At 43.2% G+C, this 13,105-nt stretch overlaps 1 protein-coding gene across 5 annotated transcripts in view; it reads right to left on the bottom strand.

Moving 5' to 3' along the window:
- Positions 1-13,105, bottom strand: part of LOC135550066 (sterile alpha motif domain-containing protein 12-like) — a 119,076-nt gene that overhangs the window by 82,084 nt on the left and 23,887 nt on the right. For all 5 annotated transcript variants that reach the window (XM_064980528.1, XM_064980529.1, XM_064980531.1 and 2 more), the window contains 2 exons: positions 9,630-9,829; positions 3,313-3,442 (listed from right to left, as the gene is read on the bottom strand). In XM_064980528.1, coding sequence (XP_064836600.1) covers positions 3,313-3,442; positions 9,630-9,829 — 330 coding nt within the window. The remainder of the gene's footprint in view (positions 1-3,312; positions 3,443-9,629; positions 9,830-13,105) is intronic.

Below are 13,105 nucleotides of genomic sequence, written 5' to 3'. Positions count from 1 at the left end.
CTCCTAATGCAAGACAATGCTAGACCTCATGTGGCTGGAGTGTGTCAGCAGTTCCTGCAAGAGGAAGGCATTGGTGCTATGGACTGGCCTGCCCGTTCCCCAGACCTGAATCCAATTGAGCACATCTGGGACATCATGTCTCGCTCCATCCACCAACGCCACGTTGCACCAAAGACTGTCTAGGAGTTGGCGGATGCTTTAGTCCAGGGCTGGGAGGAGATCCCTCAGGAGACCATCCGCCACCTCATCAGGAGCATGCCCAGGCGTTGTAGGGAGGTCATACAGGCACGTGGAGGCCACACACACTACTGAGCCTCATTTTGACTTGTTTTGACATCAAAGTTGAATCAGACTGTAGTGTGGTTTTCCACTTTAATTTCAAGTGTGACTCCAAATCCAGACCTCCATGGGTTGATAAATTTGATTTCCATTGATAATATTTGTGTGATTTTATCAGCACATTCAACTATGTAAAGAAAAAAGTATTTAATAATAATATTTCATTCATTCAGATCTAGGATGTGTTATTTTAGTGTTCCCTTTATTTTTTTGAGCGGTGTACCGGTATATATATATATATATATATAAATAAAACACACACCTATTCAACTTGTTTGTTTACACAGTTGTTCTCGAGCACAATACTACATTCATCATGATTTGAGTCCTCTTGTTGATTCTAATTGAGTGGAAAAAGATGCGCATGATATTTCCAAGAGATTGATTGGGCTGCAAATTGCATTGTGTGCCCGCTTGTTTTAATTGGATTCTGTTCATTAATGCTGGATGGGATGATGAGCGAAATTACTAGTGTGTTTTGTGCATATCGTTATCGCTAATTGATCCTGAGACAACAACACCTCACAACTGCAGGTAATTACACTAATTGTGAGACAACATCTGAGTCACTGTTTGTTCCATTATCGGCGGGCTAATGAGGAAATGCATAATTTACAGACAACGTGCTAAGATTATCTAATATCGAAGGTTATCGTCAAAGAAGTTTGAAGTCAGCCAAACTCATGGTAATGGTCTCATGAGGAAAATGAAACGGATGACAAAGGGCCCTTAATTCTTTACACAGAGCATCATTTTAGATTTTATTTGTTTATGTACAGTGGGGCGGCAGGGTAGCCTAGTGGTTAGAGCAGGGTAGCCTAGTGGTTAGAGCGTTGGACTAGCAACCGGAAGGTTGCGAGTTCAAACCCCCGAGCTGACAAGGTACAAATCTGTCGTTCTGCCCCTGAACAGGCAGTTAACCCACTGTTCCCAGGCCGTCATTGAAAATAAGAATTTGTTCTTAACTGACTTGCCTGGTTAAATAAAGGTAAAAATTAAAATAAATAAAAAACAGTGCATTCGGAAAGTATTCAGACCCCTTCACTTTTCCACAATGTTACGTTACAGCCTTATTCTAAAATTGATCAAATAAAATTATCAACCTACACACAATGCCCCATAACGACAAGGCAAAAACTGGTTTTAAAGAATATTTGCCAATTTATAAAAACTGAAATACCTTATATACATAATTATTTGCTATGAGACTCAAGATTGAACTCCGGTGCATCCTGTTTCCATTGATCATCCTTGGAGAGGTTTCTACAACTTGATTGGAGGAGTCCACCTGTGGTAAATTCAATTGATTGGACATAATTTGGAAAGGCTATATAATATCCCACAGTTGACAGTGAAGGTCAGCCTAAAAACCAAGCCAGGAGGTCAAAGGAACTGTCCGTAGAGCTCCGAGACAGGATTATGTCGAGGCACAGATCTGGGGAAGGGTACCAAAAAATGTCTGCAGCATTGAAGTTCCTCAAGAACACAGTGGCCTACAGCATTCTTAAATGGGAGAAGTTATGGAACCACCAAGACTCTTCCAAGAGCTGGCCGCCTGGCCAAACTGAGCAATTGGGGGAGAAGAGCCTTGGTCAAGGAGGTGACCAAGATCCCGATGGTTACTCAGAGCTCCAGAGTTCCTCTGTGGAGATGGAGAACCTTCCAGAAGGACAACCATCTCTGCAGCACCACCAATCAGGCCTTTATGGTAGAGTAGCCAGGCGGAAGGCACTCCTCAGAGTAAAAAGGCACATGACACCCCGCTTGGAGTTTGCCAAAAGGCACCTAAAGAATCTCAGACCATGAGAAACAAGATTGAAACCAAGATTGAACTCTTTGGCCTGAATGCCAAGCATCACATCTGGAGGTAACCTGGCCCTATCCCTATGGTGAAGCATGGTGGTGGCAGCATCATGCTGTGGGGATGTTTTTCAGCGGCAGGAACTGAGAGGCTAGTCAGAATCGAGGGAAAGATGAACGGAGCAAAGTACTGAAAGATCCTTGATGAAAACCTGCTCCAAAGCGCTCAGGACCTCAGACTGGGATGAAGGGTCACCTACCAAAAGGACAACAACCCTAAGCACACAGCCAAGACAACGCAGGAGTGGCTTCGGGACAAGTCTCTGAATGTCCTTGAGTGGCCCAGCCAGAGCCCAGACTTGAACCCGATCATTTATCTCTGGAGAGGCCTGAAAATAACTGTGCAGTGAAACTATCCATCCAACCTGACAGAGCTTGAGAGGATCTGCAGAGAAGAATGAGAGAAACTCCCCAAATACAGGTGTGCCAAGCTTGTAGTGTCATACCCAAGAAGACCCGAGGCTGTAATCGCTGCCAAAGGTGCTTCAACAAAGTACTGAGTAAAGGGTCCGAATACTTAGTTTATTTTTTATAAATTAGCAAACATTTCTAAAAAAAGTTTTTTTGCTTTGTCATTATGGGGTATATTGTGTAGATTGATGAGGGAGAAAAAATATTTTAAATCAATTTTAGAATACGGCTGTAAAGTACCAAAATGTGGGAGAAGTCAAGGGGTCTGAATACTTTGTATGCACTGTACATGTTACTGACATAGGATTATCACTGCATGTAGCTAGATCCTATTACCGTTAATAGAAAGTAGCCTCATCCACATCTTTATGGAATGCCGCTGCAGTGTGCTCAGGTTCAGCACATAGCCCCAGCCATCTCCGTTTCCTTGTGGCGTAAGTGCATCATGGATGAAGGGCTCAATTTTGCCAGTCACGGCGAGTCGAGAGGGCGTCAGTACCTCACAAATAAACAAACATTGTCATGTAAATCAGTCATGCGCCGAGAGGTTGAGTGTGTGGTAATTAGCCGTCTCGCCATTATGCGGCAGGTGGGTTGTTAGCGGGTGGGCGGGTGTGACCTTGCCGAGGGGCTCGTTGGAGGAGGGTATGATTGACATGACGGTAACCGCGACAGCAGATACTCGGGCTTTGGCTGGCGCACCTGTGATGTCATGCTGCCTGAAGGAGTCACTGTAGATCTGGTGCTGCTTGGGGCAGTGCTTCTTCAGCCACTTGCACACGTCCTGCTGGGTCCACAGGACCACTGGCTTGGACAGCTTTACATTCCCCGGCTGCATGGAGGGGAAAGACAACAGATTACTTCTTAAGTCCAATATTGATGGCACATACAGTACGCATTAATACACTATACCAGTAACACACGAGAGACTACCTATACAGTGCATACACAAACAATACCAACCAATACTTTTATCTGCAAGGGCCATTTGTTTCATCCTCATGGATGATCTGCATGTCAGTAGACAGCAGTACACAAGAGTAGCTAGCCTATGAACTATGTATGCCTAGGGTTAGAAATTACACAGTCCATGCCAATGATATAGCAATGTCTACAGATATGGTCATGAGCAGATACGTATGTTACACAAGCAGCACTAAATGGAATCACGGTATAGTACTATTTAAAATCAGACCAAAGAGGACATACTGTAGTTAATTTGATCCGACAACAACATGCAGCCAGGTGGATAGTTATGTTGCCTAATCCCACAGGCATTCAGTCTGCGTCCCGCTGAACAACCTGCCACTGTAGCTAAAGTGCTGGCGTCGCTTCCTTATGATTGAGGGGCTACTAAAATTACAGAGCCACCCCCTTCCTCCCATCTCCCTCCCACTCCAGTCAGCGGCGGCTCGCTGTGCGGCATAGCGATAGAACATGCCTCCATCTCGGCTAGCATAACAACACAGTACCCACAGCATGGCCCTGTCTGTCTGTACCTGACTGACTAGAGAGAGACAGGGAAGCGAGACAGATAGAGAAAGCATCACCGGGGAAGACCGTCATTCTCCACGTGCCAAGTATAGTTAGAGTACAGACAGACGACCGACATGACTGCTTTGGCAGGCCACAGAGATGCTGAATCTGCAGGTAAGGAAGCGATAGGAGACCTCCGCTGAGGGGCAACAAAATCCCACGTTAACCATTAAATACAGCTCAGCACTAATTAACTCTGACTGGCAGCCTGAGGCGTATGATAGAGTACAGTGCAGGAAGGGGAAGGAGCTAGTGTCGTTCTGGATGACATATCCAGAAACACTACCATGATGAGCCAGTAGGGAGGAATGGGGAGAAAGGGAGAGAGAGAGAAGGGGCATATGTACACACACACGTATGGTGTGCGTGTGACAGAGAGAGTTAAAGAGAAGGGACAAGGCTGGAAAGAGGATTGATAGATAACAGGAGAGAGGGATTAAGTCAGAGGCTTTGCTCACTACTGCTCAGGGGCGAGTGTGTGTGTGTAATGTGAACTGCCCATGGTGAGCTTGGTGGGAACTGCAACAGTTCCTGAGTCAATATGACATCGTACTGTAAATGTAGCACAGAGCAGTGTTTCTGGGACTACAACTTTGTGTGAGGCTACGCCCGCCAGCCATGGAACGTAAGAGAGAAAGAAAGAGCGAATAGAAAGAGGAAAGGAAAAATCCACATAAATGCACTTGAGACAGAGCCAATTAGAGACTTGAGTGACAGCGCTGGTGTGCGACGCGAGAAAAAGCTAGCTTAATTTCTAAGTGAGAATATGCCTGTGTGCACACGCTCGCAAACACAACAGTCAATCTGTCCTTGGCATATTTAAACACACACTATGCATTTCAGGTGTTTCTCATGTTACCTTAGCAACAGAGCAAGGACAACTTCAAAAACAAAACACACAACAAATAAGAGAATTTCAACCCACAAAGCCAAAATTGAAACATACAGTACACCCAAACTACTACCAGGTGTAATGAGTAGGATACCGAAAGCCTTACAGGTGGTTAATAAATGACTTCCATTCATTTAAAGTAATACCATTATTACAATAATGTAAAGGCATTTCAGGGGTTCTCGTAGTGTTGGCATAGCTCCACTACCATGTGTAGCCTAGTAAGTACACTAAACTGCCCTACGAAGCAAAAGACCAGCAACTGTGCATTTGGTCAAAAATGTGTTGACATTTTTTTTTATACATCAACTACATGCTTTATCATGTAGACATATATCCTGACTCCATTGTGTTGCATAGAAAACGTGAGTGTGTGTGGGGGGGTCATGTTTGCACTAACTGCCATCACGAACTTCAGTTACTGCCAATTACCTTGGTTTCACTGAGCACATGTGGCTTGAAGACTGAAGAAGCCAGTGAGAGAATCTACAGTCTTAACTTTTGTCCTTCTTTTTAAAAAAAATTATTGGTTTATTGTTGACTTAATCCCTCTCTCCTGTTATCTATCAATCCTCTTTCCAGCCTTGTCCCTTCTGCAGTGTCTACAGTTTACCTTGGTATTATGCATCGTTCTTTGCTGATACAAGAATCAGACTATATGACACTGACAGCCACATACAAATAAATACATTAACAATTTTGAGTTAAAAAAAAATTTTTTTTTAAAGCAGCATGGAAACCAGTGGTTGTATCAAGCAACAAAGCAGTACCTGCCGTCTAGAGTCAGAGGTCAGGGTCAATATTGATAAAATAAAAATAACCTCCTAGTATAACAGATCTCCAATGATTTTGTATACAATTCGTTTGGCTGGACAATACAAAGTCATTTCTCAGTTTCACTCTATAAGCAGTTACTGCTCTTTTCCTTGGTAGGGCAGTACACAGCTCTGGCATTCTCAAACATACAGCGCCACCTAGCGAATAAATGACCACACCGCATCATTCCATTGATACAGTACACAATTATTTCCTCGAATAACGATTAGCGTCACGCTGACCGAGTACGTGTGTATTTGAGACATTGAGCCCGTCTCGTTCCCTCCCTATCCCCTCCGTAGCTCAATGACCTAGTTCGGCATTGCGGCAGGCGTGGCATGGGCCCATAGTTTCTCTCTCCCCGAAAGCTCAAAGGCGCAGAAAAGTCGCTAATTATTCAATTTCACTGCGGGGAAAAATCAAGCTGGGCTGTCTCTATATGTGGACGGTAGGCCGTGCGGCAAGGGAGAAATAACATGCTAAGTAAATTAATAACAATTTTTAAAGACGCTTCCGGGTTGAAATTGGAACGAATTAGATTTTATTTTCATCTCAAATCGAGAACTGGTAAACCAACCCTTATGGGATTTATTGAAAGAAACATTACAATAATTCAATATGGTAATTAAATGATCATTTTTCCGGCGTTCTCTGCAATGCGCCTCAGTGATTTTTTAAATTTAAAAAATCTATACATAATAGTAAATACGTTTATCCAAACAATAATTACACCCCTAGAGCAGTAAAATAACGTACACCAGATACATACAAATAAACAAAAGTCACTTGAACCCAGTCTGACACAAAGAGAGGATTCATATGGTAGACACGCCTACACACATAATATTTTTTCAATTTAATTATAGGTAGCCTGGAATAAAAGGAAAAATGTATATCTAAATATTCCTCAAAACGGAAATACACAATGGACAAAAAAAACATTTCCATTTCTCCTCATCACTCAGCCACATAATGCCAGGGTATGTCTATTGGGCTTTCTGGAATAAGAGCAAGAGGATAAAGTTAGTTCCATTCTCTATTTCTTTGAGGTCGCAATAATAACAGTCTTTCCTCTTCCATTTAACCACAATACCAACCTGTTTCAATACGCAGAGACAATATTCCTGATCTGACCTGTTTCAATACGCAGAGGCAATATCCCTGATCTGACCTGTTTCAATATGCAGAGGCAATATCCCTGATCTGACCTGTTTCAATATGCAGAGGCAATATCCCTGATCTGACCTGTTTCAATATGCAGAGGCAATATTCCTGATCTTACCTGTGCACATAGCAATCTCTTTTTAGGTAGGTTATACATAATATATATCCCTCACACACGTATTGGATTTACAAGCAGTGCGGAAACAGACTATTGGGACACATCAAAAAAAGAACATACACAACACCGGCTTTTAATTCCCTGACCTTGGGAGTCAATATGGGTGCATTACATAGGGAAATAGGAGTTGGTGACTAATATATTGCATTGGGCATATATATATATATATATATAATTAAAATCATGCCCAATGCAATATATTAGTCACCAACTCCTATTTCAGCTCTCAAAACATGAAACCAACACTTTGCGTTTATATTTTTGTTATATATATATATATATAACAAAAATATAAACGCAAAGTGTTGGTTTCATGTTTTGAGAGCTGAAATAAACGATCCCAAACCTTTTCCATACGCACAAAAAGCTTATTTCTCTCAAATTTTGTGCACAAATTTGTTTACATCTGTTAGTGAGCATTTGTCCTTTGCCAAGATAATCCAACCACCTGACAGCTGCGGCATATCAAGAAGCTGGTTAAACAGCATGATCATGGGGCCTCCCGAGTGGAGCATCGGTCTAAGGCACTGCAGTGCTTGATGTGTCACTACAGATCCGGGTTGTGTCGCAGCCGGGTGACCCACGAGGCGACACACAATTGGCCCAGCATTGTCCGGGTTAGGGGAAGGTTTGGCCGGCCGGGATTCCCTTGTCGCATATCTCTCTAGCGACTCCTGTGGCGGGCCGGGTGTATGCACGCTGACACGGTCAACAGTTGTACGGGTTTTCCTGCAACACATTGGATGCGGCTGGCTTCCGGGTTAAGCGAGCAGTGTGCCAAGAAGCAGTGCAGCTTGGCAGGGTCGTGTTTCGTAAGATACATGGCTCTCGACCTTTGACTCTCCCGAGTCCCTACCGGAGTTGCAGCGATGGGACAAGACTAACTAGAAAAAGGGGTCAAACGTTTTTTTTTTTAAGAATACAGCATGATCATTACCTTGTGCTGGGGACAATAAAAGGCCACTCTAAAATATGCAGTTTTGTCACGCAACACAATGCCACAGATGTCTCGTGTGCAATTAGCATGCTGACTGCAGGAATGTCCACCAGAGCTGTTGCCAGAGAATTTTATGTTAATTTCTCTACCACAAACCGCCTTCGTCATTTTAGAGAATTTGGCAGTACGTCCACCTGGCCTCACAACCTCAGACCATGTGTAGCCATGCCATGCCAGCTGTCCACATCCACCTGCGGGATCATCGGAGTAGTTCAGTCTGTCATAAAGACCTTTCGTGGGGAAAAACTGATTCTGATTTGCTGTTCATATAAGGAAATCGGTCGTTTGAAATACATTTATTATGCCCTAATCTATAGATTTCACGACTCTGCATGGGCGCTGCCAAGGGTGGGCCTGGGAGGTCATAGGCTCACCCACTGGGGAGCCCAGTCATGGCAGCACCCATGCAGAGTTGTCAAATCCATAGATTAGGGCCTAATGAATTAATTTCAATTGACCGATTTCCTTATATGAACTGTAACTCAGTAAAAATCATAAAAATTGTTTCATGTTGCGTTTATATTTTGTTCAGTATATAACACATGCCATTTAGTAGACACTTTCATCCACAGAGTTTCCCTATTGGCTGAACTGCACCTTACTGTGCTGGCTCTGACATTTTATTTTCAAACATGTTCCAGCAACTAGAGGTATGTGTAGCCTGGCCAGTGCAGTACAGCTTGGCTCAGTAGTGTTAAAAGGGGATCGAAGTCATGAACTCAACAGACGGAAACTGTACAACGTGCATGGTTGAAAATAGTTTGGCATTAAGACATCCTAACATTACTCCTATAGATTTCTAATGAGGAGTCCATGCAGTCATGACATTCTTTTTCAAATTAACCTACATGGTAGTTTATCACTCTTACTTGTATACTGTAGGAACATAGAAGGCCTGCGCCCCGCAGTGAGACAAAAAGCATCCTAGTTTTTCCAATCAAAGGCGTAGCTACGTGGAGCTTCTCGAAGGACATATTGTCTGGGTGAAAGCAGTTCCAGTTAGCCAGATAATTATCTGTCATTTTCTTTCTCATCTCCCTTCAGAGACAGAGGCGGAAAGAGGAGGAAATGTCCGGTCCGTTGCCTCGACAGGATGCTATTTTTGGAGAGGAAATAAAAACAAATCTCCACTGACGACAACCTTTAATCTAAGTAAATAGTTCAGGAAACATTGAATAAGGGCTGTCGAAAAACCGCAATGGTTAGGTACCAGAAAGTGTGCAGTAAGGAAGTAATTATTGAAATCAAGATGGGCAATTCAAATTGGTTACAATACACACCAGCTGTACCATACATTTTATGTGCTCCAACACCTTGTACACCTGAAACTAGTCAACTAATCAGCCATTTGAATCAGTTGTGCTAGGGTTATGATACATAAAATATATGGAATGACTGGGTTGAGAAAGGCTACATTGAAGTCCCCCTGTTCTCACCCGTGAGAGTTCTGACTCGGAGACGGAGCGCTGGGGCAGTGAGTGGCGCTGGTACCCGGGGCGCACGTCCTGATAGGTGGGGCTGTCGTCGTCCAGCACGGCGCCTTGGTCCAGGGGCTGCTCCTCCAGGTGTGAGGTCACGTCGTCCGGGCACATCATCTGGTGGTCGATCCCATTCTGGCTCAGGTTGCAGTGGACAGCTGCAGGGATAAATGGGGAGGGGACGGACACAAAGTTAAAATATATGACATGCATTTGTACAGTATAGATGTGTGTACCAACCATCTTGCTGGTTGGTAATAGTTCAGAAATGCAACAAATAAAAAAATAAAACAATGGAAAAGTAAGTACTTGAATACCAGTAGCAAAGGTACCAGGGTTACCACATTTGAGTTCTTGATGCATGTTATACTATAAGAACATCACTAGAGGGCGGTACATAACAATTTGGTAGAGTGGCCAACACTATCTTACTTGGAGAAGATTCAACAATTAGCCCTAACATTTTGGTGTAAAGCTTTTATAACACTGACAATCATGACATAATTACACATATTGATAAAAGTAGATCGCAGGCACTATTTGAAGTCAGACAACAGAAAGTACTAACAGGAGTTACCATGGTAGACTAAAGTAGTTTTACCATCCTTCAGGCTTTTGAAAATGATCCAAAACAAATAAAACGCAACCTTATGTTTGAGGTCAAAGACTATAACGGTTTTCCTAACTGATCTCTTTCAATAAAAAATCTATTAAAAAAAAAACAATTTTGGCAGCAAAACTCTGACCCAGTCTAACCCCACGCTATTTTTTTGAGAGTACACAAACTATACGAGCTGCATAATAACTTCTAATGATTTCCTGCGACAGGCAAATTTGTGTTGCGGGGAGATTAAAAAGACACGTCCATAAATCTGACCCTGATGTAAGTCATGTTGGCACGATGCCCGGTGGCAGATAGTGGCCCAGAACAAGTTTAGGCAGCTGTTACCGAGAGATTACAGGAAACGCAATAAGGAAAAACTTAAATAAATTGGGTTTTTTAAAGCGTTTTTCCTCCTAGTAGAGTAAAAGGCGGTGAGACGCCCTTCTGATCCTGATGCTCTACCACCTCAGTCTACTTCTTGATGACACCACAATGTACAGCAGAGATTATCACAAAGGGTTACTGGACAACGTCCTGCTTGATTTGACGGACAATTATAGTCTTGTAGCCTATAATTGTCCAACTAATAAATCATTCAAATATGAGAGAAATGTTTGTTTCAAATTTGAGCTGATTGCATTTTATTTCAAAGTAGACAGCCAGACATGAACCCGAGGCAGTTAAATCCATGCAATAGTAAACTATTTAAAAAAAAAACACACACACAATCGCAGCAATACATATGACCTGAACTCTATTGAACACTTACAATGCCACCTCATTATCAATAGTAGTTGACTAGGTGATTACCAGACACATCTGGTGTGGTTTCAGTTTCAAGCTCGAAGTAGTCTCCCTATGCGGACAGCATACACCTTTGGTCTGGAATTCCCAGACGGAGGAACTAGGCAGAAACCATGATGCATTCCCCTTTAATTAAATAGAAAAGGGCAATACACATGTACATGAGGGCCATGTTTTAACCAAAGGCAATTTAGGATGCATGGCACGGAGCTAGCTATCCTCCTGCGCGCTTGTCGCCTCGCTTGTTCTTTTGCGCTCCCCCTCTATGTATCGTAATGCATTGTAGGACTGGTGTTCAACCATTCTGGAGCAGCAGTGAATTATGTTAAATCTGTAAAATTACAGCAATATGGAAATATATTGAACGAGAGAAAAAAGGGATAGAGGGGAGGGATGAAAGGAGAGGGAAAGATGGAGTTGCCTGGCTATCTGTCCTGAGGAAGAGGGCTCAGTGGGGTAGGTGGGGGTTGAGGAAAATGATGATTTTTTTCTGCAATAGTCCAGAACGTTCACCCCCACTCCTTTCCTCACTGACATGCGCAAATGGTGATGGAAGAGAGCCGCAGCCGTCTGCTCCCCCCCCCACCCCTCCTTTTTTCTCTCCATGAGGCTAAGTCAATGACGGGGAAAGGGAGCAAGAGCTGCATGGAAAACGCATAGAACCACCATCTTGGCAGTTGGAATTACTGTATCAGTGGTCTTTGAAAGGACAAAGGATGGTCATGAATCCGAAGGTCGTATGAGTGTTACAACATAGCAGCCCTGTGCAATTATGCTTTATCACCTGTATATGGACTCGTATCATGCAGTTGTAATGGTATAGTTTCCACAACATAATCTTGGAGGGGTTTCTTTACTTATTTTAGCTCCGTGTATAGTACAAAGTAATAGAAGAGAGCTAAGGACAGGGTGAGCATAGACCCTGATTTTAAGTCATACACAACTTCCATCTCAAATTTCGCTTAAAGATATACAATGATGAGCATTAGACTTTCCCTCAGATGTTTTTTAAAAGTCGGGCTCCATGAAGCCCCCAGATCATCTATGAAGCCCCCAGATCTATGAATCCCCAAGATCATCCATGAAGCCCCCAGATCATCCATGAAGCCCCCAGATCATCCATGAAGCCCCCAGGTCCTGAGATCCTCAAAAGGTTCTACAGCTGCAACATCGAGAGCTGGTTGCATCACTGCCTGGTACGGCAATTGCTCGACCTCTGACCGCAAGGCACTACAGAGGGTAGTGTGTACGGTCCAGCACATCACTGGGGCTAAGCTGCCTGCCATCCAGGAACTCTACACCAGGCGGTGTCAGAGGAAGGCCCTAAAAATTGTCAAAGACCCCAGCCACCCCAGTCCTAGAATGTTCTCTCTACTACCGCATGTCAAGCGTTACCGGAGTGCCAAGTCTAGGATAAAAACACTTCAAGTTTTTACCCCCATAAGACTCCTGAACAGGTAAACAAATGGCTACCTGGACTATTTGCATTGCGTGCCCCCCCAACCCTTCTTTTTACGCTGCTGCTACTCTCTGTTCATCATATATGCAGTCACTTTATCTACATGTACATACTACCTCAAATCAGCCTGACTAACCGGTGTCTGTATGTAGCCTTGCTACTTTTATAGCCTCGCTACTGTAATATAGCCTGTCTTTTTACTGTTGTTTTATTTCTTTACTTACCTATTGTTCACCGAACACCTTTTTTGCACTATTGGTTAGAGCCTGTAAATAAGCATTTCACTGTAAAGCTACACCGGTTGTATTCGGTGCAAGTGACAAATAAACTTGGATTTGATTTGAGATCAGCATCCATGCAATCCAACATCAAAGTTTGGATTGGAACAAGGGGTAAACAAGGTGGTAAAGTTTGTGGAAGCACAAGTAGGCTATTAAGTCCATTTGTACTATAAATACATTTTTTAAATACTAGTTCCATTTTCCCTACACAGGCATCCAGAGCCATATCTGGGCCAACAGATCTAAAGTGAAGCCGATATAATCAGAAGTGAAGTTTGCTCAGTGT

The sequence above is a fragment of the Oncorhynchus masou genome, chromosome 12 (genome assembly GCF_036934945.1).
Source record: "Oncorhynchus masou masou isolate Uvic2021 chromosome 12, UVic_Omas_1.1, whole genome shotgun sequence".
Taxonomy (NCBI): Eukaryota; Metazoa; Chordata; class Actinopteri; order Salmoniformes; family Salmonidae; genus Oncorhynchus; species Oncorhynchus masou.
The sequence above is the reverse complement of the archived record's forward strand: the minus strand, read 5'-3'. Positions and strand labels throughout refer to the sequence as shown.